Source organism: Chironomus tepperi, unplaced genomic scaffold (assembly GCF_022539635.2).
Source record: "Chironomus tepperi strain 1889 unplaced genomic scaffold, CSIRO-AGI_Ctep_v1 contig_363, whole genome shotgun sequence".
In the NCBI taxonomy this organism is placed as follows: domain Eukaryota; kingdom Metazoa; phylum Arthropoda; class Insecta; order Diptera; family Chironomidae; genus Chironomus; species Chironomus tepperi.
In genome coordinates this window covers 451,699-473,911 of record NW_027226485.1, presented here as the reverse complement: position 1 = coordinate 473,911, position 22,213 = coordinate 451,699, and the positions used below count along the sequence as shown (strand labels likewise).

Below are 22,213 nucleotides of genomic sequence, written 5' to 3'. Positions count from 1 at the left end.
TCGTGATTTCTTTCAATAACACAACTTCAAGTCATGTACTTAAAATAATGATAAACCATGGACAATGCAGAGCGAGTCTCCAATATTTTTACCATCATTGAAAAGTTCTCTTCCTATTTATATATTATCATAATAATATTATTATAACAACAATATGTCGACAGATATCAATTTTGTCTGCTTGAAAATTCAGCTATGAAAATAAATTTTTGAAGTTCAGGACGAGCGGAAGGAGAACAATTGAGAAAGTGTGTCGTTAGATATCATTAAATTAATATTTGTACAGCATATTATGGTACCATACGTATGTTACTCATTTTGTTGCCCACATGTCAAATCGTATTCAGCATGAGAAATTGCTTAATGTCTTCAATTGAATTGAGATGGAGAATTTTTTATGGAATTATGTTGTTGAAATAACACATTGTTAACGATAGGCATAACGGATATAGCTAAAAATTCTGATTTTTTAAAAACCACGTGGTTTTTTATATTTTTGTCAATTAGTTAAGCAATTAAGCTGCATTACCATCATTTATATGTACAATATCCTATGCTCACATAAAGTAAACATTTCCTGAATGTTTAATACCGATTTAAGTGACTTCAAACACTAAAACTTTAAGTAAAAACTTTTGATGTGGAACAAATTTAGTAAAATTTGTCTGCTAGGTATTTAACTTGCTATTAATAACTACCAGATTAATTATTAAATTTAAGTCTATTCTACATATAAATTCAATGTCTTCATTGAAATCAACCTTCATTAAATTTCATAATTCCTTTAAATAGCAATCTTCAAATGATTTTTCATGCCATTCAAAAAAGATTTTAACTTAAATTCAACCGCAAAAATGAAAATACTTTTCATCAACGTCTGTTATTGAAAGCTTCTCATTTAATTACCTTAATTAATTTTTCCTCTCATTTTCTATCTCATAAATTTAATAAGCAGAAGATGAAAAAAAATTTTTGTATTTTTCCTACCTTTTCACATTGCTTCCAAAACACAAAAGATAAAAGATTTATGGAAATGATAAGAAAAACAAAATCGACTCACTTATTAAGAGTGAAAGTTCTAAAACGCATGAGTTTTATAACGAATTTTTGAAATTTAAATTTTTGTTCAAAATGGGATTTGTATTGTTTTGAAATTGTATGGATTGACGAATCTAAATTGTAAGGTTTTTAAACATTTCGTCTAATTCCAAATAAAACCTTTCAATTGATTTTCAAAGCTGTTGTACGGTTTCAGTCAATTCAGAAGCACAGTTTGAATTGAAATTTAACGAATATTTCAAAGCAACTTCAATAAAACTAAAGCGCAAAAACTATTTATACATAAATCCTTTAGAACAAGCTAATTTGTGAAAAAGGATATATAATCATTAGTATTTCATTTGCAGATGAATAAAAACTAATTAACTAATGATGCTTATGATGTTTGTGGAGCAATATTTTTCACTTTTTCTCACATTATTCACTCAATCATGATAATGGAAACGAGTTTATGGAATGAAAATAACTAAGAAGAATTCTAGGAAATTGTTTAAGCTTCAGTCTGAGCTTCAAAGCAAAAGTTGTTGAATAACATCTTTGAGATTACTAATAACTAAGTAATTAAAACAGATTTCTGAGATAAGTCTTAAAAGTGATGAAAATTTTGAAATTATTTCTATTTGTGACTCACAGATTTGAATGACGTCTTAAAAGGTACGATTGATAAAAACGAGATGATTTTGAAATGGTTGAGACTCATGACTTTCAGGCTGACTAATCGTTGTATTTTGGCCAGGATGATAAAGTAATTTCCGAGGAATTGCTGTCAACATCTAAATATCTTCATTTCATACAGTTTGGTCTAATTTCACACTCACTATCATTCTATTAAAAAGTCTTTTGTTATCTGTTGAGCGTCATCATTTAAACTTGATAATCGAATGATGCGCAAATTTATTAATTCCTATTTGTTATTTTCAGTTATTTTTGTAATATTTCCTAATTTTTTTTATAATCCATCTAAGATTTCTCATTTCATTCTATTTTGAACTTTATCTCATCCATCTAGAAAATTTATGGAAGGATTTATATTATTAAACATAAAATCAGCAAATAAATTATATAAAAATCAATTCATGTATTTATTGCAGCAGAAAACAGAGGATTTAAAAAAATAGTCGTGTACTAGTTGTTTTTGACAGTAAACAAGGAAGTACGAGGTGATTGTAACAACAAAAAAAAGCACATTCATCAAAAAATCCATCCACAAATTAATTTACATATGGTGAGATGACTTGCACTGTCGGAGAGCTTCATTGAAACCGTCGCATAATGACAAATCTGATTGTTGTTGGGCACATTGAAGGAATTGACGAATTTCCCAGGCACAAGGTCCATTTGCTGTTTGTTGATCAACTGGAGCTGCATATTGTGGTGCTTGTGCAACTGGAGCTGCTTGTTGTTGTTGAGGTTGTGAATCTGATCCTGATCCTGAGAACATTCCTGTGATTGCATGACCCATTGTGTGCCCAATTGCAACACCCGCGGCTGTTGAGGCAATATTTCCTAATAATCCAGGTCCTTGTGACATTGCTGGTGCTGGTGCAGCCACAGCAGCTGGTGGTGCTTGAACTGGAGCGGGTGGTGGGGCTGGACGTGGTTGTTGTGGAGCTGCAGTAGCCATTGGTCTAAAAGAGAAACATTAATTACATTAATAAACAGTCAATGAATTTCACAATAAACATTTGCAATTGCTGTAAACAAACATCACGTGAATGGCAAATATCCAACAAAGTTGAACTATGAACAATACAGCATTAGGAAGTATCATCAGATTTTCATCTGTGACGTCACAGACGAAAAAATAATAGACAACATTCGAGAACTTTCTTGACATTTTGATATGTTGAAATATTAACAATTTTCATGAAATTTACAGGAATTAAATTAACAAATTCATGCTAAAAGGATCTGTTATCAAGAACTAATTTGAATAATCAATGAAATCTTCCAGAGAAACGATGATGCAACGAGAGTGTAACCTCATCAAAAATATAATCACAATTTTATGATTTAATGCTTCATGATTCGATATTTACCTGCGTTGAGCTGGTGGTGGAGATGCACTTCTTCCTCTTCGTGGCATTTTGAGTTAATTTTCTTTATTACTTTTGTTTAAAAATTGAATTTAAATTTCACTTAGAATTTTTAGTCTTTGCTCACTGAGTTTTTCTTTTATAATGATTATCGCTTCACAGTTTGCTTCTCTTTTTATTCCTATAAAGAAAGATGCGAAAATTTAAATCTGTCAAAACCGTTAGAACAAAAACTTACTTTTTTGGCATGATTCTTGTTTTATGAATTTTCCAGAATTTTCTCAAAGGAAAATCAGATGAAAAATAATAAACAAAATGTCAAATTGTGTAAATATAACTTTTATTATCTAATATTATCTTTTTCTGACTGTAAATTTCTTCTCTCACTCATATCTTCCATTTCAACCGTCCGATTCTTAAAATCTTCTATATAAAGTCGATCTTTCAGTATAAATAACCATATCATTGGTATAAGCATTAAAACTAGCGTGAATAACATAATCACAAGTGTACCAAATCTAGTATAAAGCATTGACACACAAATGGGACCAAAAATTCTCGATAAACAACCTGCATTGGTCATCAGTCCCATCCAATTTCCCTGAGGGCGAGGTCCAAGTACTTTGGAAAAAATTGTTTGAATAAGCGTTAAGCCGATTGGGTATCTAAAAAGATAAAGTATTATATTTAGTTAAAGGAACTAGACATTTAAATGTATTTGCATACCCAAAACTAGTAAGTAAATATCCGATAATAAATTCAGTGAATCCAAGTTTTGGTGTTGTTGTACACCATTTTTGTTCAACAAATGGACATCCTAACACAGCGTCATCATCATCCTTAAATGTAACATACGTTCCATTCTCAAAACCATATTCTTTGGGATATGCTAGCTTTGGAGTTTCAGTTCCGTACGGAATATGCGTGAATCTTCCTAAAATCATGAGGAAGAATCCTCCGTATATCAATACATCATTTTCTTTGAACTTTTTACACAATGGTGATATCATCATAAATGTTCCACATGCAATAATTCCACCGGCAGTCATAATATATGCCATATTTTCCAGTGCTTCTTTCTTTGTCCATGCAAACTGGTCCATCGTTAAAGGTGTTGCCAGACTCTCGAGTAATACAAAATTAAACACAAACACGAATAATGAGAAGATTAAAGCCCACGACACAAGATAATCCGGCTTTATTGCTTTCCATGTCTCCTTTTCAGATTCTTTTCCATGCATCAACATTTGTTCACGTGCCGCAACTCGTTTGTCTTGGAAAAACTTTGGAAGGAATAAAATAAGATTAAGTAATCCCAAGAAGACATTTAGCCATCCTGGCGCCGTATACATTGACAATGGAATATTGTAAAACATTTTAATTCCATCGCCGCCAAGTGGTGTAAAAAGTCCTTGAAGCATCGGTCCGAAAATAAATCCTAGAGTCTGTGCAAGGGTCAATAATGAAACAGCTTTGGTTCTCTCTTTAAGTGTAGTTGCTGCTGATACGTAACTTCTGCAAATTACTAATAAAACGCAATTTCGTGTTTGTTAATTTGAAAGAGTCATTATTTTCAATTAATGGAGTTGCTTAATGGTGTGCCAAGATATCTACGTTCACTCATGATTACAACATTTGGAATGACACTCCATGATTTTAGCTCACCATCAAGTAATTAACTCACCGATATTCGCAGACGAAACTCCAACAAAAAATCTAGCAAACACCATCCAACATTTTACATTATTCTCCACAATGTCTAAACAAGAGTACATGGCACTTGCGAAACAAAAAATTATCATTGACACGATAAATGGCGTACGAACTGATGATGCCTTGTTTGCCCACCATCCGAATATTGGCGAAAATATAAATTGACCTAATGGATTTGCGGCAATGATATAGCCCATAAACTCCTTTCCAGCATTTTTGTCTAACTGTATATAAACAATAAAATAATGACTTCATTTTCTTTAATAACCGTGCGATTCTGTTTTTTATACCTTATCTAAGTACGGCCAAATGCCAGTCAAAATAATTGAGAATCCAAGTGTCATGAGAAACATTGTGAAGTAGATGATTTTGAGAGATAATTGTCTCACTCTTCTCTCTTCTGGTGTCTCGAGAATTTGTACTTTATTTGATGCTTCCGCATCTAATGAATTTAATTCACTTTCGTTCATCATGCAAACTATTTTAATTGATGTTGATGTGTCTGGGTCTACTCTATTACTTTAATAATCTACAGTATAAAATGTAAACATTGTTAAAACTCAATAATCATTCTCAAGTGGCTGATTTTTACTCTCTTATCGTTTATATAGAAAATATTTCTTTTCATATTTCAAGTTCACTACACTAGACCTTTATTTATAAATATATATAAAAACTAGAAACAACACTTGTTAGTATTAGCGGAAATGTCTAACTAAATATCACATTAAACGTGTGAAAAAAGTGTTGTTGCCGTGCACGTTCGTTCTTATTTACGATTTTATGGCTTTCTTGAATTCAAATTTTGATTTTTGTAGTCAAAATATTGGCGCGAAAACAAAGAATTTTTGAAGTTAAGAATTTGAAGATTTTCACTGAACTTTAAATAGAATCTCATTCAAGAATATCAGGAATATGCAGTCAAAACAACTTATCTGTATTTGAACATCGAAATACTTAAACAAGATTATTAATATCTAAACAACTTCAAAAACTGGAAAATCACATTTAATTCGCACTGATTATTATTAATACTTAGCAGCAAGATAGTCATCATATTCTTCACAGTTTCTGCTGCATGAACTTTACATTTCTTAATCACAAACTCGATAAAAAAGACAGACAAATAGATTAAAAGTTCATAAACCCTTCGCGACTACGAGAAATGAAAATTATATAGACTCATTACAAAATTTATTTATTTTCGAGCATTGACGCCTCTTTGTATGTATTTTTTTCGTTTCACAATTTTATGTAACATGCTTTTAAAAATATTATTGTAGCACAATTTTTAAAAATGATTTTTCTCTACCTTTAATGTGAATTTTAATTAATTTTTGTATTGTAAAAATCTTTTTTCATTATGCAAATAATTTTAAACTTTGTTTTTCAATATTTTTTTACTTCTGCTTCTCACAGTTGTGCATGGTAAACTGATATTCATTCAGTTTTTTTTTTTGATTCGTCACAACGAATTTTTCTTTTCTCATTCTCTCAATAAAATAACAAACTGCATCACGATCACAATCAAGCAACATGTGCTCCTGTATAGTAGTGTTAAACTGTTTAGTTCATTCAATGCTTCTATGCTGTAAAATTTTTGAGTAATTGATTTCTTTCTAACAAAGAAAATCTGATTAGTATTTGTAAGCAGATCTGTGGATGTATAGGTGGAGCATAAAATAACATTATGTGCTCTTAGAAGATGTGAGCGATGTAGCACTAACAAAAACAGCTGTTTAGGGGGTAACGTATGAGAATATTACATTATAAATAATTCTTAACTTCTTTTTGTTCATTAAGTCTTTGAATTTAAAAATCTATTTATTATTGTAATGTATTGCTAATTATTGAGCATTATACCTCGGCATTCTGCGCATTTGCTTCCTCAAATTAATTTTAGATTACAGCATCCAGTGTAGTCATTGGCATTAGGTTAATAAAATAGCTGGGATCTGAGAGTTCTAGAAACCAGATGAAACCCCTTTCTTTAGATGACTTTGATCGAATGTCATAGATGCATAGGCGTGGCAACTAACGATTAAGCCCAAAATCCCTAAATATATGATAAATGGGAAGTCCCTAATGCAATAAACGAATAATTTTCAATAATAACCCCGAGCGACAGAATAAAGTCATTAAGACACTACAAGGTCATCGTATTAACAAAAAGAAGGCACATATAAAATATATGGCGCAGTGTGTCGATCGGACTGTTGTTTTTTGAACATTGATTATCTGTCTAGAATCTAGATTAAATTCTCTAAACAGTAATCTTGCCTTCTTAACTATAAAACGTATAATTAGTTAAATAGTTCTTGCCTAAAGCAATTCACATTCTTCCCAAACAAGATTGAATTTGCAAAAGAATAAAAAATCTTGCGGTTTAAAGATTTTTTGCAACTTTTATTGTCTTATGGTTCTTTAAAACTACAAACCGGCTTTTGTGTTTGTATTTATGACATTAACTTATTAGCTTGTTTACTGAAATATATTAAATAATGAGAAAATTAATTTGTTTCCATTTATTTACAAATGAAGCTTACAAAGGAATGACTAAGACTAATCCTGATAACCTTTTAAATTTACATGACATTTGTGAATGCATACGAAGATTTCAAAAATTTTAAATAATTTTATTACATCTAAAATATCAAATCTCACAAACCTTTTTTATAGAAATACAATAAATAATACATTATTTACTCATTCATCCTTATCACTTTTAGTTGAGTTTATTTTCTCAGGTAGCTTCTTATCAAATAAAATCTTCTTAATGTTCCCAAAAGGTAATTCAATTAGTAAAGTCAACAGGAAAGCACCAACAACTATCAAAAGCAATTCATTAAGATGAAACTGAAATGAAACGGAAGTAAAATGATAGGATTAAGTTCAATAATAGATTAAATGTCATAAGATTATATTCGCTGATGAATATAAGCACTAAGGGGGTATAATACATCAACTGGACTTTAAATGTAAATATTATACAAAAATTATTAATCATATTAATCAATCTCGTGCAGTAAAAGCAGTTTCGTCATTTTGATTTTTATGATTAGCAATCAATTTGTAAACAATGATAATAACATTATATTAGGTACTTCATTATTATCATCTCGAATTGCGAATACTTCAATTTAATAACATCTATACAATCTATATGGAACTGCCGTAAAATATAATATTGTTTAATTTTTGGAAATTTGATTTGATGGGAAATCCAGTTTTGAAGTCTGTTTTTTTCAATAATCTGAATCTGAAGAATCCAAAATCGAGACTTGATCGCGACTAAGCAAATATTGCCATTTACCATTTATAAAATTAGCATTCTTCTAGTTTTCACACTTACCATTTGATTATATGCAGTAAAATATATTGGACCTCTCAAAGATCCCAGAAGATAGTTGAATATTTGGAACTGATAGAGGTATATTCCATATGACAATGCTGATGTCACTTTAAAATACTTCCATTCAAAAAATCTAGTAAATTTGTCTATAAAAGATGATTAATGAAAATAATAGATCAAAAATTGAATGATTGTTCAAATATTTACTTCCACTTTGATGATGGGAAACGTAAATAATCCATGCGAAGAAAGCACAAAAGAGATTTGGTGTTACTGCAGAGAATATTGCCATATTAAGTGGTGAATAAGCATAATGAACGAGTGATGCTAGCACCATAACTACAACCATTCCAGCTGTAGCAGCAATCCATCCTATATTAACAAATTTTGAACCTAATTTTTGAGGTTGTTGATTTCTCAAGATGTATCCCATTAAGATTCCAATTGAATATGACGTAAATCTATATGGCGGAATTCCATACATAAAGTTTGCTGTATCCAACATTTGTTTTTGACTGAAAAATTGAGAATAAATTAGTTTGAAGCCGTTTAAATCGTACACAGAACAAATTGACTTCAATTTAATGCATATTTGCGTTGATAGGATTTACACACTTCAAAAGAAGTTCTAATTATAACCCTGAACGGAATTACCCAAATGTTTAATTGAAGTTTCTTTCAATAAACAAGATTAAGACCTTACATTTCAATTCGCGACCTTGTTTTCTTTGTCTTTTAATCAACCTAATAAGATTAATCTATAGATTTTAATACTTACGTACTAGCGAATCTTACGTAGATCACCAAGTCCGTCATATAAGTGACGTAAAAGCGCGCAAGTGTTGAAAGCGCGCCAAGAATTAGAATAATAGTAATGTTATGTTTAGGAAACTTGTGAAGATATACAAGGAGGGGTAACGATGCTATAAATATGACGAAATCAGTTCCAACATGATGTAAATTAAAGTTACAGATATTTTCAAATCCGAACCAATTTTGAATCATGAATAAATTCATCCAGCCATTCTTCTTGCAGATATCTGCTGTTGCAGTGACGGAATCTGGCCAAAGTGGACCATTTCCAAGTATCGGTAGAATAAACGTTGAAATTAACATTAAAGCAATTATAGGTGGTATAATTCTAAAATATCTCGCAGCAATCTCCTTTACAACGTTAATCTTTTGTCCTTTATTGAGTTTGCCGACTATAGAATGAGTCGACAGCAATCCACTAAGCATCAAGAATACTTCTGTGAATAAAAATAATGCTCGCAATGGAACTGAAACAAATGAATTATATAACTCAGATGTTTCAACTTTGTTGATTATTGGCTGGAAGTAAACTCCCATTGTTTTATGTCCCATTATTAGCATAAGACTGTTTATGATCCTAATGCCATGTAAGGATGGAATTTCTCGTGGACTTATGTCTGTTGACATGATTTCATTAAAGTTTTTCTTCATCGAAAATGCCATTAAAGTCTCATTCTTTTGAGATTGTAATGAGTTTAAGTCATAGATGGTGGCTACACATGATATAATTAAAAGCAGCAAAAAAAATGCTCTGAAAATAAAAGCAAATATATGCTTTAGTCATACTGAATTATTTAATATTTTATGACGTCTACTTCTTTGTTGGTATATCTACTTACATAGTCAATTTCGATTCATTGCTTATACTAATCCATGAAAATTCTTCTTGTACCTGACAATTCCGTTCTTTGACTTTCATATGTATTGAGATCAAATATTTTCCAAACTTTTGTTCAATAGTATCACGTAAAGCTATTTCTAATTCCTTATAACTACATATTGATGGCATACAAACACCCCAAAATATTGTGGACGTTCTTGGGAGAATGTGAGTCACCTTAAAAGATATTGCAATAATAAACTTATTAGCATCCAGAAATAAAGTGAAATTCGCAACTGTATGATCGTTTGACGTCAATGAGTAGAATTAAGGGTCTAAAGATCATGGAAATATTGAAATGACTAACTATCACTGAACCGTTTACGGATTATTCATAAATGATGTTCATACGAAATTAAGAATATGAAACACTTTTGTTTATTCGGCTATCTATAGAGCCATGGGTAGATTATATTTGATTCCCATTCCCTCCCCCCTATCCCTACACCTGAACGTAATAAGTGAACGACTCCCAAAGAGAAAAGAAGAAAAAATTCTTTCCAGCTCATGAATGAACAGATAAACGTCAATGCAATGAGTTTGCTTTTTAGCTGTCCTAAAAAGAGTTTTTAATGAGAACGGGAAGAAACGACCAATAACAATTTAGCTAAGCGTAAAAATTATTTATTACAGAGTAACATTCATCAGGAATACGATCAGTGTTGTAGCAAGGTTTTTGTCGCTCCGGATCGAATCAAATATTCTCTGTTTCTTTTCACTTCTTCTTATTACACTACTGTTACCGTCAATGTGAATGGTCCATGTGCTAAATTTCGAAAATCAAACATCAATGAAGATGGTATTTTTGAATTTGAGCACATGTTATGATTGTGTATGTAGTATCATGATAGGTCATGTTCAATTCAATTTAATATTTTGTGATTTGTTTTGGAATGCTTTTCTTTGGGTTCGGTAAGTAAAATTCGGGAAAGGTGTGAAGTTTTGAATATGAAAGCACAATTAATTTGTTGCAGTTCAAAGCTCAGATAGACAATCTGACAATTTTTAAATCATTTGTTTGAAATATTTGAGATGTTAGTAAATTCATAAAAATGTCTTTATCCAATATAAAGAATGAACTAACAAATGATTATAACTTGATGCCCAACTCTAAATGAGCAAAGTCCGTATAAATGAATCACTTAAGTTGAATTAAATTCAATATGAATCTATTGAATATTTTTGTTTGAATGATTGCTTTTTCCAAACTTTTTCTTCTTATTTAATTTAACATCATTCCGTCAGTACTCATAACAATGATAAATCCTAGAAACTTACGTCATTGAGTTCATTTTTATATGGCTCATTAGCCAAAATCAAGCTCTTGAAATGCTTAAGGTGAGTTTGAATCTCAAACTGGATCTCAGCAAGGCAATATTTTCCTTGAAAATTCTCAACTTTTGATTCTAGACACTCGTCAAAATCACCGAAATTATTAGTACTTCCTCTTAAGATTCCACTTCCGATTTTCGCACTAGCATCGAGGACTGTAAAACATTTATTTTTTAATTAATTATTTAATTGTCTTAATTAAAATTGGATTTTTTTTCTCACTTCTAAGAGCATTTAAATCAAACAACTTTGCACGGTGTTCCAATATTTTAATTGAATTTTTACATTCCTTTGAAATCTCATCACTTGTAAAATTTAGATTAAATTCACTGTAGTCGAATTGAAAATCATATTCATCACTTGGATTTATAGAATTATTAATTACTAAATTAGATCCAATATATTCATTATTATCACAACTTTTGTTAAACTTCAACCCCGATTCGCCACTATGACTTTTAATTAATGGTAACAAAGATAAAATGATAATTAAATTCCATAAATTATTATTTTGCTGTCTTGCAGACATTATTTGGTAGAAAGATTGTTATGCGACCTGTGTGAGTTCTAAAGATATACTATAAGATTGAGAAATAATACCGTGTGGCTTTATATCTTAAGAAACATATGATCGCGGTAGATTTGTTTCTTCTCTTTTCTCAATTATTTTGGGAGATAGGTACTCAAAAAGATGAACATAAAACATGATCGAAAATGATGGAAATTGAAACAGGAATAAGTGAGCATCATACATGAGTTAAGTTAAGTTTACGTATTTTTACGCATTATTGTTCGAAAATGAAGACATTTAGACTTGTAACCATGACTGATGCTGGTATTCCTTAAAAAACCTGAAATACACATTCATCATCCTGATTAAATCAAGTATGGCGAAATCTGGTGATATTTATCAACAAACATATTTATTTAACAAGTTTCACAAAGTTCATCGTTCAGCTAATAATCAAGAGCGTATAATCATTTGTACTAAGACAATTCCACAGATTTGTTAAATTCCGATAAAAATTATAAATTTTATGAATGAAATTATTTTTTGTACGAAAAAGGTATTTTTGGCGGTATTGCACTAAAATGTCAAACGTAACTAAAGTGTCATTAATGAAAAACGAATGTACTCCTTAGGTTTTACATTTACGTGTTATAAATGGATTCAACCATCTAGAAGAAATGCTTGATATTTTCTTTAATTTAAAGAATGTTCTTGTTAATGATCCATGCATCACCAAATTTATTCAGAAATTAATTTTACCTAAAACGAAAAAGAAATAACTAAGGAATATTGAAATATTTTTTGTATCTGTCACATTAAATTAATTAAAATAAATATGATTAATCTGCTAAATGAAAAGAAATTTGCACAAAAATTGCAAATATTCAAGAAGTGAGGATAAACAGATTAAAATCATATGATTGTGAGATGAATTATTATTAACATTTCACTTTAATCAATTAAACTTTTGATATATCACAAAATTTTTCTGCACATTTTTTTATGTAAACAAACAACTAAAAAAAACTAAATATTGCAAAAATGTCCATAATTGTCTTTTTGTCGAGATTCACTATAAATCCTGAAATCATATCTGTGGAATCGCCCATAAACAATTTCCTAAATAATGAAATTAGTATATATAAAAGTAATATTTTATAAACATATTCTCCGCTTCCGTCGAAAAAGCTATAAGTACTAGTTATTTGTTAGTCATACTTTTTCCCACTACGATTCCCTTTATTCGAAATATAAATTAGCATCATCTTTGTTTTTATTCAATTGATAAAGTTTAGTTACGGGATCCAGTTCAGTTAAATATTAAAAGTTCTATAAAAATTCATAAAATGAAAGGTATCAACAAAAAGCATCAACAATAAGCTTAAGCTATTAATATATTTTCAATTCACAGTTCTTATTATCCTGATCAGTTTCCTACTCATTCATTTTACATACTCTTGGAATCCTTTTAATTTCATGCATTCAATTTATTGTGAAACTATGAAAAGCTATGGAAATTGTGATTGCTTCGACTCTTGTTCATTAAAGGACGAAAATCCAGTTTGTGCTGTCAGCCAAGATGTATACAACACAAATATTAAATCAAAAATTATTAAACATGCATCATATTTTGCAAATTTTTGCTTTATGGCAAACTATGAGTGTCAACATCGTATAGAATATAAAATAATTGACCTACACTATTGTTTATAATGTAATGTGATTTAATTTAGTTCTACTGAAAGTGAAAATAATCTGATCAATTAATTAAATATTAGCTAGCTTAAGTAAAGTCAATAGGGTTAAGTAAACTGAATAGGGGTAATTGTAAACTGTGCTTTGTGATTAAATGCTAATTTTTGACTCACTCTCTTAATAAATGTGTTACAAATTAATTAATTTACTACCTGATTAATTTAAATTTTCTTAAACATGGGAAATCAACCAGAAAATTTTCAACGGCCATTTTAAAAATGATGCAAACTTTTCTAAAAAGACGCGAAAATTATAAAAAATATTCGTTGAGTAATCAGTAAGCCAAAATATTTTTTTCCAATTTATTTTCAAGAGGAAGTGATCGTAATTTTAATTTGAATGCCAAATCAATCGATGACATCTTGATCTTTAAATTCATGATAATAAGTTCTTTGAAAATGCATTGATAAGAAAAAACAATATAAAAGGTGATTTTTTGTTAAAGAGCGTGATTCCCGTATGCTAATATATTTAATCTAAAATAAACAATGCAAAAATATCCAATAAAAATTAACGACTTACCTGTTAAAAGGATGAAAGCTTCAATAAATAACAACACAATTTGTTAAAAGCTAATGAAATTAAGCTTTTTCGATAAAATTATCAAAAACGGTCACTTTGATTTTTAAATTTTTCGTTCAACCTCTGCATTCTACACAGTATGAAGTAAACATTGAAATTTTTTGAAAAATTTACCTTGATATACGATATTTAACTGTGTGTGATTATTGTTAATTTATTAAATCATGTATTTTTTATTAGTTACACTAATTTACGGCATGATTGATTCTCAATTTAATAGAAATTTTTTAAATTTTTTTGAATTTCACAACCTGATGTGTAGAAGGCAAAATTGTCTTGTCAAGAAAATCCGTTACAGGGGAAAATCTGCTTTGATTTTGAAAATTTCCGGCAAAAAAGTTCATCATATTTCATTAATTACAGCACAAAATTGAGTAATAAATACACAGAAGTTATTAGAATAAGCTGAAAATCATTAAGCCATAGTAAAAAAGTAAGTAAATAAGGAATAAAAAATTGTGAATGCGGCTTTACAACGTCAATAAGGAGAAAAAATCGATTCACTTGTAAAATAACATCCCCGCCTTAAAGGAAGCGTATAAAAGGAAAACCGCGAGAAAAATTCCCCTCATTTCTCATTGTTCGTCGCACTCAAGAAGACGTGTTTGGAAGAAAAAAAATAAGTGTTTAAAAGCCAAGCCCAAACCAAGACAAAAAAAAGTTAAAAATTAAATCAATATTTAATTTTTGTGGAAAAAAACATATTTGTGTAGCATCCAAAGCTATTTTGTATCTAATTTTTTAATTTATTGAATCAAAAGTAAAAAAACCAATTCAACATGCGTGAAATCGTTCATATTCAAGCTGGTCAATGCGGAAACCAAATTGGAGCCAAGGTAAGCAGATCCAGACAGTGAATTTCAAGAAATTTCGTGAACATTTGGCATATTAAAATATAAAAAAAAATAAGAATTGGATGTGAAAAGATGAAATATGAACTTGCCGGTTGAACAAAAGACACAAATTCATTGAAATTTTTATGATTGTGTGAGAGACTCAGAAAAAAAGACATGAATCATGTTTTATTGATTAATTGCGATGAAAGTTGCATGAAATTCATAAAAATTCTAGTGAAACTGTAAAATTTTCCCGTAAATTGACTCAACTGTGAAATTATCGTCCATAAAAATTGTTAATATCTTATAAAATTTTGCAAAAATCTAACCATAAAAGCCGTTAGACTTTACATACACATAGAAATAGTTATCCGGTAAAACGAACACATTCATAGACGCCCTGAAAAAACGGTTACCGAAAAGCGCGTCCATCTTTATTTCCTCCATTCCGACACAAAAATCGATTTCTTTTTGCTGTAATTTCAATGAAAAATGTTCATAAAGGACAAATTTAATGAAATTTCCACATAATACCTTAAATTAATAACGTAATTTAGAACATCCTACACTCATATTGAATAATTTAATTAATTAATGTCCAAAATCCACATCCACCATACTAAAAATTCCTGAATATTTAGATTCCTTCATTATCATTTTTGATTGATAAACAAAATCTTTATAGTCGTTCTTTTCATTCCATTTTCGTGTTTTTCAAGATCATTTTATTATTAATTAATGATGATCTCATAAGTCGGCGATATATTTGCACTTGTGTATACTTCTTTTTATCTGGATCTTGACATTCCGTTTGTATATTGTCATTTCGGGAAATTTTGTGAATATTTGCAACTATTTTTAGCAATTTTGAGAAAATTTAGACTAAATTTTGTGATTTGAGAGATTCAGTCATGTAATTTGCATAGAGCTGGATCTCGTATGATCCAGAGATGTAAATTACATGTTAATAAAATTCATAAAATAGAATTTGAGTATGTTTTGCAAGAATTTGCATTAAATTTTGCTCACTGGATCATTAAGAATAAATTTTACACATCGTAAATTTACATTTTAAGTGCAGCAATGCGCTGGATATTGAATTTTAAGTGCCTAACCATGTATTTCAAAAATCTTTATATACTTAAGATTATTTAATTAATTTTTTGTTATGTCTTGTAAGAAATACGAGACATTTGGGTGTAAAATCTGGTTTTTCATAGTATTGGGTTGTTGGATATGAAATTATACTGCAGTTTGGAACAAAATCGATAAAATTTTTCCATGCAGACATGAAAATTTAGTTTGTTGTTGTTGGATATGAAATTGATTTTTTAAAAAGTTAACTACTGGATCTTGAAACTTGAGAATTTATTTTACTGGATCTTAGAATTTTTTACACTGGATCTTAATATTCAGCAATTTTCAGATCCATAAAATCAATAATCCACCGAAAAATCAATAACATGAAAAAAATCTTCGTATGGCTACATTTCAGCAACACTGTATCTTGTCTAATACATTGAGTATTATAATACCAATAAGCATGTATGAGTAACAACGACAAAAAAACTATTTTGTCAATGGATGTAATTTCATATATCGAAAACTAAACGTTCTGTGATCGCAAAAAATATAAGGCACACACAGTAACACGACAAAAAACTTTTTTTACTTCCATTTATGGTCATTTTTTCGTCGCTAAAAACTTCTTATTTTATTTCCCACATAAGAAAATTTGTTGTGAATGCTCATTCAGCATCTCAATCCGAAAGTGACTGTCTTGTTCTCTTTGGCATATCCCGTTAATTTCGCCTCTTTTATTTCTTATGCATATATTTTCATGCCATAAATTTAGCTTTTATTTCCATGAAATTATCGAAAAGAAGCAGCCTTGGCTAAACAAATGCTCAATTGTGTCTATTGATGTCTAACTATCACGCACCATTTCCAGCAACATATATTAATATTTTCTATATTGTAAAGATGAAAAGTGACGCACTGTAGAGAAAATTTTTTCTACTTATTATTTAATGATATAAATTGTTTCGTACCAAGTGGCGATATACTCGATAATTTTTGGTACCTTTTGTTCAATACGGAACTAAAAAAAAAGTATTTATGTGGGCGTTAGTTTCATTAACGGAAAAAACAAATCAACAAATAACAATATGCGATGTCAAGTTTGTTGTCAGGGGATGTACGAGGCTAATTGAATTTTCAATTTTGTAGATTTTTGGGATTTATAAGGTTTTGAAATGATTGTAAAACATTTGTAATGTTTTCAATTCTTTGAATAGATATTGAATGGTTTTAAGTAAACATTTGTGGGGTTTTCAAACATTGAGATTAACATTTTTGTAACTTTTAATTAATTTATCCTCAAAATAATGCACAGCTGTCCCATTCAGCACCATATGCCACTTAGATAAATTCCATAAATTCCCTATTTTAAAACCCAACGATCATCCATCCCTGAAAATATTTTTTTCGCTTTCCTATCAAAGATACACATCAGCGCGTTGTAAAAGTCAACAGACTGTAACATGAATTATAACAATTGAAGAGCGCAGCATGAATGTAGTTGTATTTTAGTAATGGAATGCGAGAGATACATACAATAAATTATATTTTTTAATGCGGTATCTTTATTTTCGCGAATGAAAATAACAAAAAAGAAAGGAGGAGAAATTTCTTGTACTTCTTATTTTGCTGTGCATAATGAGATCAGCATCTGGTATTAAGTAGTAGTTTCCAAGCGCCCACGAATCATATTTTTTTAATACACGCAAAATTTTTATTTCCATCATATTTCTTTCCAATTGATTGCGAAACAATGTTAATGGCCTTTCCGGTTCTCTCGTAGCTACGTGCGGCGAGTAGCAAGATTAATGATTGTGCCGCGTCTACATAGTTTTCATACTATGTTTGCATATTTTCTATTACTATGGCAACAGTGACGTGCATTTCTTTCTTTCTTTTCGACGGCTTACTTTTTCCAATACAGTTAGGTGGGAATTTAGTGGAAATGATGAGATGTTAATGACTTTAGCGCATTTTAAGAGATTTCTGGGTAGAAAAATTTAACGAAATTTTACAATTTAAATTTTAACGTTTTTCATAGATTTGAAAAACTTAGAAGCAACGCTTTGAAATTTAAAAATTTAACAGTTTTAAGATTGAAAAAAATCTGCAAAATAGTACATAATAATGTAGTTAATGAAGAATGTACATTCCATTTCTCGTACCTACTCATCCAAAACGATCGCGTATTATTTCACGTAAAATTGCTCTTGAAAAAAAGAAGTTACATGAAATATTTTCTCATTCTCTCATTTCTTACTTTCTTGTTCCATTCTTCACTTATACTTTTTTTGAGGTCGCCGTCATTTAGGTGTTGCCACGATGATTCATCGTGTTTTAATGTTGACGGATTTATAGGTCAATTATGTTCACGAAAGTTATTCATTTTAACTTAATTTGCAAATAAAAAAATAACTAATCTAATTATTATTATTTAATTTTTCTTTACTCTGAATAGTTCTGGGAGATTATCTCTGACGAGCATGGAATTGACGCAACTGGCGCATACCACGGTGATTCCGATTTACAATTGGAACGCATCAATGTTTACTACAATGAAGCTTCAGGTGGAAAATACGTTCCACGTGCAGTTTTAGTCGATTTGGAACCAGGTACAATGGACTCAGTTCGTTCCGGACCATTCGGACAAATTTTCCGACCAGATAACTTTGTCTTTGGACAATCTGGTGCTGGTAATAACTGGGCTAAGGGACATTACACGGAAGGTGCTGAATTAGTCGATTCAGTTCTCGATGTCGTACGCAAGGAAGCTGAATCATGTGATTGCTTACAAGGATTCCAATTGACACACTCACTCGGTGGCGGTACTGGATCTGGTATGGGAACATTACTTATCTCAAAGATCCGTGAAGAATATCCAGATCGTATTATGAACACGTATTCAGTCGTGCCATCACCAAAAGTATCAGATACAGTCGTCGAACCATACAATGCCACACTCTCAGTCCATCAGCTTGTTGAAAACACCGATGAGACATATTGTATTGACAATGAAGCTCTCTATGACATTTGTTTCCGCACATTAAAACTCACAACACCTACATATGGTGACTTGAACCATTTAGTATCATTGACAATGTCCGGTGTAACTACCTGCCTTCGTTTCCCTGGTCAACTCAATGCTGATTTACGTAAATTGGCTGTCAATATGGTTCCATTCCCACGTCTTCACTTCTTCATGCCTGGCTTTGCACCATTAACATCACGTGGCTCACAACAATACCGTGCATTAACCGTTCCAGAATTGACACAACAAATGTTCGATGCCAAGAACATGATGGCAGCTTGTGATCCACGTCATGGACGTTATCTTACAGTTGCCGCTGTATTCAGAGGACGCATGTCAATGAAAGAAGTTGACGAACAAATGCTCAACATTCAAAATAAGAACAGCAGCTACTTCGTCGAATGGATTCCAAATAATGTAAAGACAGCCGTTTGTGACATTCCACCACGTGGTCTTAAGATGAGTGCAACATTCATTGGAAATTCAACAGCCATTCAAGAACTCTTCAAACGTATTAGCGAACAATTCACAGCTATGTTCCGTCGTAAAGCTTTCTTGCATTGGTACACTGGTGAAGGTATGGACGAAATGGAATTCACAGAAGCTGAAAGCAACATGAACGATCTTGTCAGTGAATATCAACAATATCAAGAAGCAACAGCTGATGAGGATGCTGAATTCGATGAAGAACAAGAAGCTGAAGTTGACGAGAATTAAATTCGTTCTTCAAATATCCTTTTTATGTCCTAAAAACCTTCCTTCCTCCCCAAAAAAACAAAACTCTTCTCTCAAAAAGTTTAATAATGCAAAATGTTTGGAAAAAATGCTTTTTAATGTGTAACACACTGCCTGCCTCCCCCCCTTTTTCTCAACAAAACAAAAAAGTTTCATTTTGAATTTTCTGTAATTTTTTTAATTTTTTTGAAATTTGTAAAATCTCAAAATATCTTACACAATTTTGCAAGAATGAAGGAATTAAAGTAAGAATGAAAAGTTTCTGTCATAAAATTAAATATATATAAAATTATTAACTAAAACACAAGAAAAAAACAATTTGTTCCTTTTTTTTAATTCATTTGCATTATTATTGATGATATCAAAACGATAAAAGACCGAATTACATGGCAGTATTGTTTCTCAAAATTTTCGTCCTTTTTTTCTCAAAAGAAAAAAACTAATTTGAAAATGGCATTTTTTAAGGAAATATTAAGAGAAAAATGGAAGGAATCCACATGATTTCGTAATAAATCGTTGCATTGCTTTAAATTAACGTCAAAAATAAGATTGTAAATGGCTTTATTTTATTTTTAATTTTGCAGACAGTTTTTATTTGTTTCCATTGAGCTTTTTTACAGGAATTTTTGTAGCAAATTTTTCTTTCGATTGTTCTTATATTGTAATGCTGGATAATGATGATTGTTGAGATTGTGACTCGTTTTTGTAATGAGAAATGCTCTCAATAAAGAATTGGATTTTGGAAGTTTGTGAACAGAAAATATATAAATTTTGTGTTGACTTTTTATGGATGTTGATTATATTAAATTTCTTTGATTCTAGGTCATAATTTCCTGATATGAATTTTGTGGATACTTTGTATAAGGCAGCATAAGATTGGTGAATTCATTCGCTGATCTGTCTGTAAGGTGATGTATGTCATGTCATGTCATGGATCTTTCATAGAAACATCAACTGGATGTTCGCATATGCAGTCATATTCCTGAAATCATATTGTGCTACTAGACACATCAGCGTCTTATAGCTAATTTAGAATGTCTCAAAATCACTAACATTTTCAAAAATAACGGTCATAAATTATTTGAATATTTAACGGCCACAAATTATTTAAATTTTATTTTTTGAAAATTAACGGAACTTATCCTAAGTTCAAAAATAAAAAAATTTGACTTTTCAAGAACTGCATTCCAATCAGCTTCTTCTTGACACTTAATGGCATCCATAACAATACAGTTACCAGCTAACTCTTTTTCTCTCCAAAAAATATATAAATTAAATCTGCAAAATCTCTTTTCGCTTGATTTTCAAATATAATCAGCATATCCATCCATTTGCTTACATTACGATTAATATTCTTTCAAACATTTTTATTATAATGAACAAAAAAAATCTTAAAATGCTGATGAGGTTTTTAAATGGAAGTAACGAAACAGAAGAGAAAAAATTCATGAGAAATAAAAAGTTCATTAAACTTTTTTTTTGAGCAAGAAATTTTTTGGTGATTTTTATTTTATGCTTTTTTTCAGGTTTAGCTACACACTTGTGTGGGATTTTACTTGTACGCGTTGAAGACAATTTGCACATCTTAGTTTGTTTACTTAATGAAGACATAAAAAGAAAACAATCCTAAAAAAATTTACATTGTAAGTATGGAGGTGGCTTATATGTTTTATGGCATCAAAAATAGACTTTTCATTATCTTGAGTCTTTTTCGATTTTGACGAAAAAATAACGAACATCTTAAATTTGAATTTTATTGCTGCTGTGAGGTTTCACCTGAATTTGTACATCTTTCATTTAAACTGTTGTATGGTTTTAAAAAAGTAAACATGGACAAAATCAGAATTTCGCAGAAATTAATTTAATTAAGCATCTGATCATCAAAATAACAGTAAGTATCACACATAAAAGACCCATTTATTAAGTTCGTTGCAAACTTTTACCTATTTGTTTTGTGAAAGTTTCTTAAAAATAATAATTTTGTTTCACTTTTACAGCATAATAATCAAAAACATCAGAAATGGACATCGGGAAAAAGAAATTTAAATTTATTAAGTTTTCTGGTCTCCAGCGATGACTTTTTATGGACATCTGTCTGCAATTTTTTTCGTATTTCGCTCTCTTGACTACCTTTGTATCATGGGAATTAATTATGATGATTACACAGCCTGAAATGTTGTAGACGTGGATTCTCATAGCTAGCCACATCTGTACATTCAAGTGTTGCCTATATCTAAGACTTCAAATTGATTGCATAATGTCTGTGTCTATCACGAGTGATATTTTATTATTGCATGCTTGCTACATACACAAACATGCTTCATCTCACTGTCTAGATAGGATTATTTGCCTCTGCAATATATGGTCGAAGCCATATATGTGAGAAGACTTGCGAATACAAAGCAAATTAATCTTTCCTTTTCACTTTCCGAAAAAAATTAATATTTATTGTTATGCTGCTGACAGGTTCAAAATGTTAATATTTGGTCGATATTGTAATA

General features: G+C 30.3%; 4 protein-coding genes across 5 annotated transcripts; 1 reads left to right on the top strand and 3 right to left on the bottom strand.

Moving 5' to 3' along the window:
* Positions 1-2,114: 2,114 nt before the first annotated feature.
* Positions 2,115-3,258, bottom strand: LOC139095191 (coiled-coil-helix-coiled-coil-helix domain-containing protein 10, mitochondrial-like). The gene is made up of 2 exons (XM_070646468.1): positions 3,099-3,258; positions 2,115-2,687 (listed from the first exon to the last, which is right to left on the bottom strand). The coding sequence occupies exons 1-2, from the start codon at positions 3,143-3,145 to the stop codon at positions 2,276-2,278; spliced, it is 459 nt and encodes a 152-aa protein (XP_070502569.1). The 5' UTR covers positions 3,146-3,258; the 3' UTR covers positions 2,115-2,275.
* A 155-nt stretch (positions 3,259-3,413) lies between these two features.
* Positions 3,414-6,233, bottom strand: LOC139095186 (major facilitator superfamily domain-containing protein 8-like). Of its 2 annotated transcripts, XM_070646462.1 has the most exons (5): positions 6,121-6,233; positions 5,099-5,337; positions 4,780-5,032; positions 3,822-4,620; positions 3,414-3,760 (listed from the first exon to the last, which is right to left on the bottom strand). In XM_070646462.1, the coding sequence occupies exons 2-5, from the start codon at positions 5,279-5,281 to the stop codon at positions 3,439-3,441; spliced, it is 1,557 nt and encodes a 518-aa protein (XP_070502563.1). In that variant the 5' UTR covers positions 5,282-5,337; positions 6,121-6,233; the 3' UTR covers positions 3,414-3,438. The 2 variants fall into 2 exon arrangements, with proteins under 2 accessions (XP_070502563.1, XP_070502562.1); XM_070646461.1 differs by lacking the exon at positions 6,121-6,233 and having other exon boundaries at positions 5,099-6,097.
* A 1,190-nt stretch (positions 6,234-7,423) lies between these two features.
* Positions 7,424-11,770, bottom strand: LOC139095194 (O-acyltransferase like protein-like). Its single transcript, XM_070646472.1, has 7 exons — positions 11,408-11,770; positions 11,132-11,340; positions 9,813-10,030; positions 8,939-9,724; positions 8,368-8,675; positions 8,161-8,306; positions 7,424-7,664 (listed from the first exon to the last, which is right to left on the bottom strand). The coding sequence occupies exons 1-7, from the start codon at positions 11,712-11,714 to the stop codon at positions 7,515-7,517; spliced, it is 2,124 nt and encodes a 707-aa protein (XP_070502573.1). The 5' UTR covers positions 11,715-11,770; the 3' UTR covers positions 7,424-7,514.
* Positions 11,771-14,600: 2,830 nt separating this feature from the next.
* On the top strand, positions 14,601-20,259 carry LOC139095210 (tubulin beta-1 chain). Its single transcript, XM_070646490.1, has 2 exons — positions 14,601-14,869; positions 18,408-20,259. The coding sequence occupies exons 1-2, from the start codon at positions 14,813-14,815 to the stop codon at positions 19,692-19,694; spliced, it is 1,344 nt and encodes a 447-aa protein (XP_070502591.1). The 5' UTR covers positions 14,601-14,812; the 3' UTR covers positions 19,695-20,259.
* Positions 20,260-22,213: the final 1,954 nt, after the last annotated feature.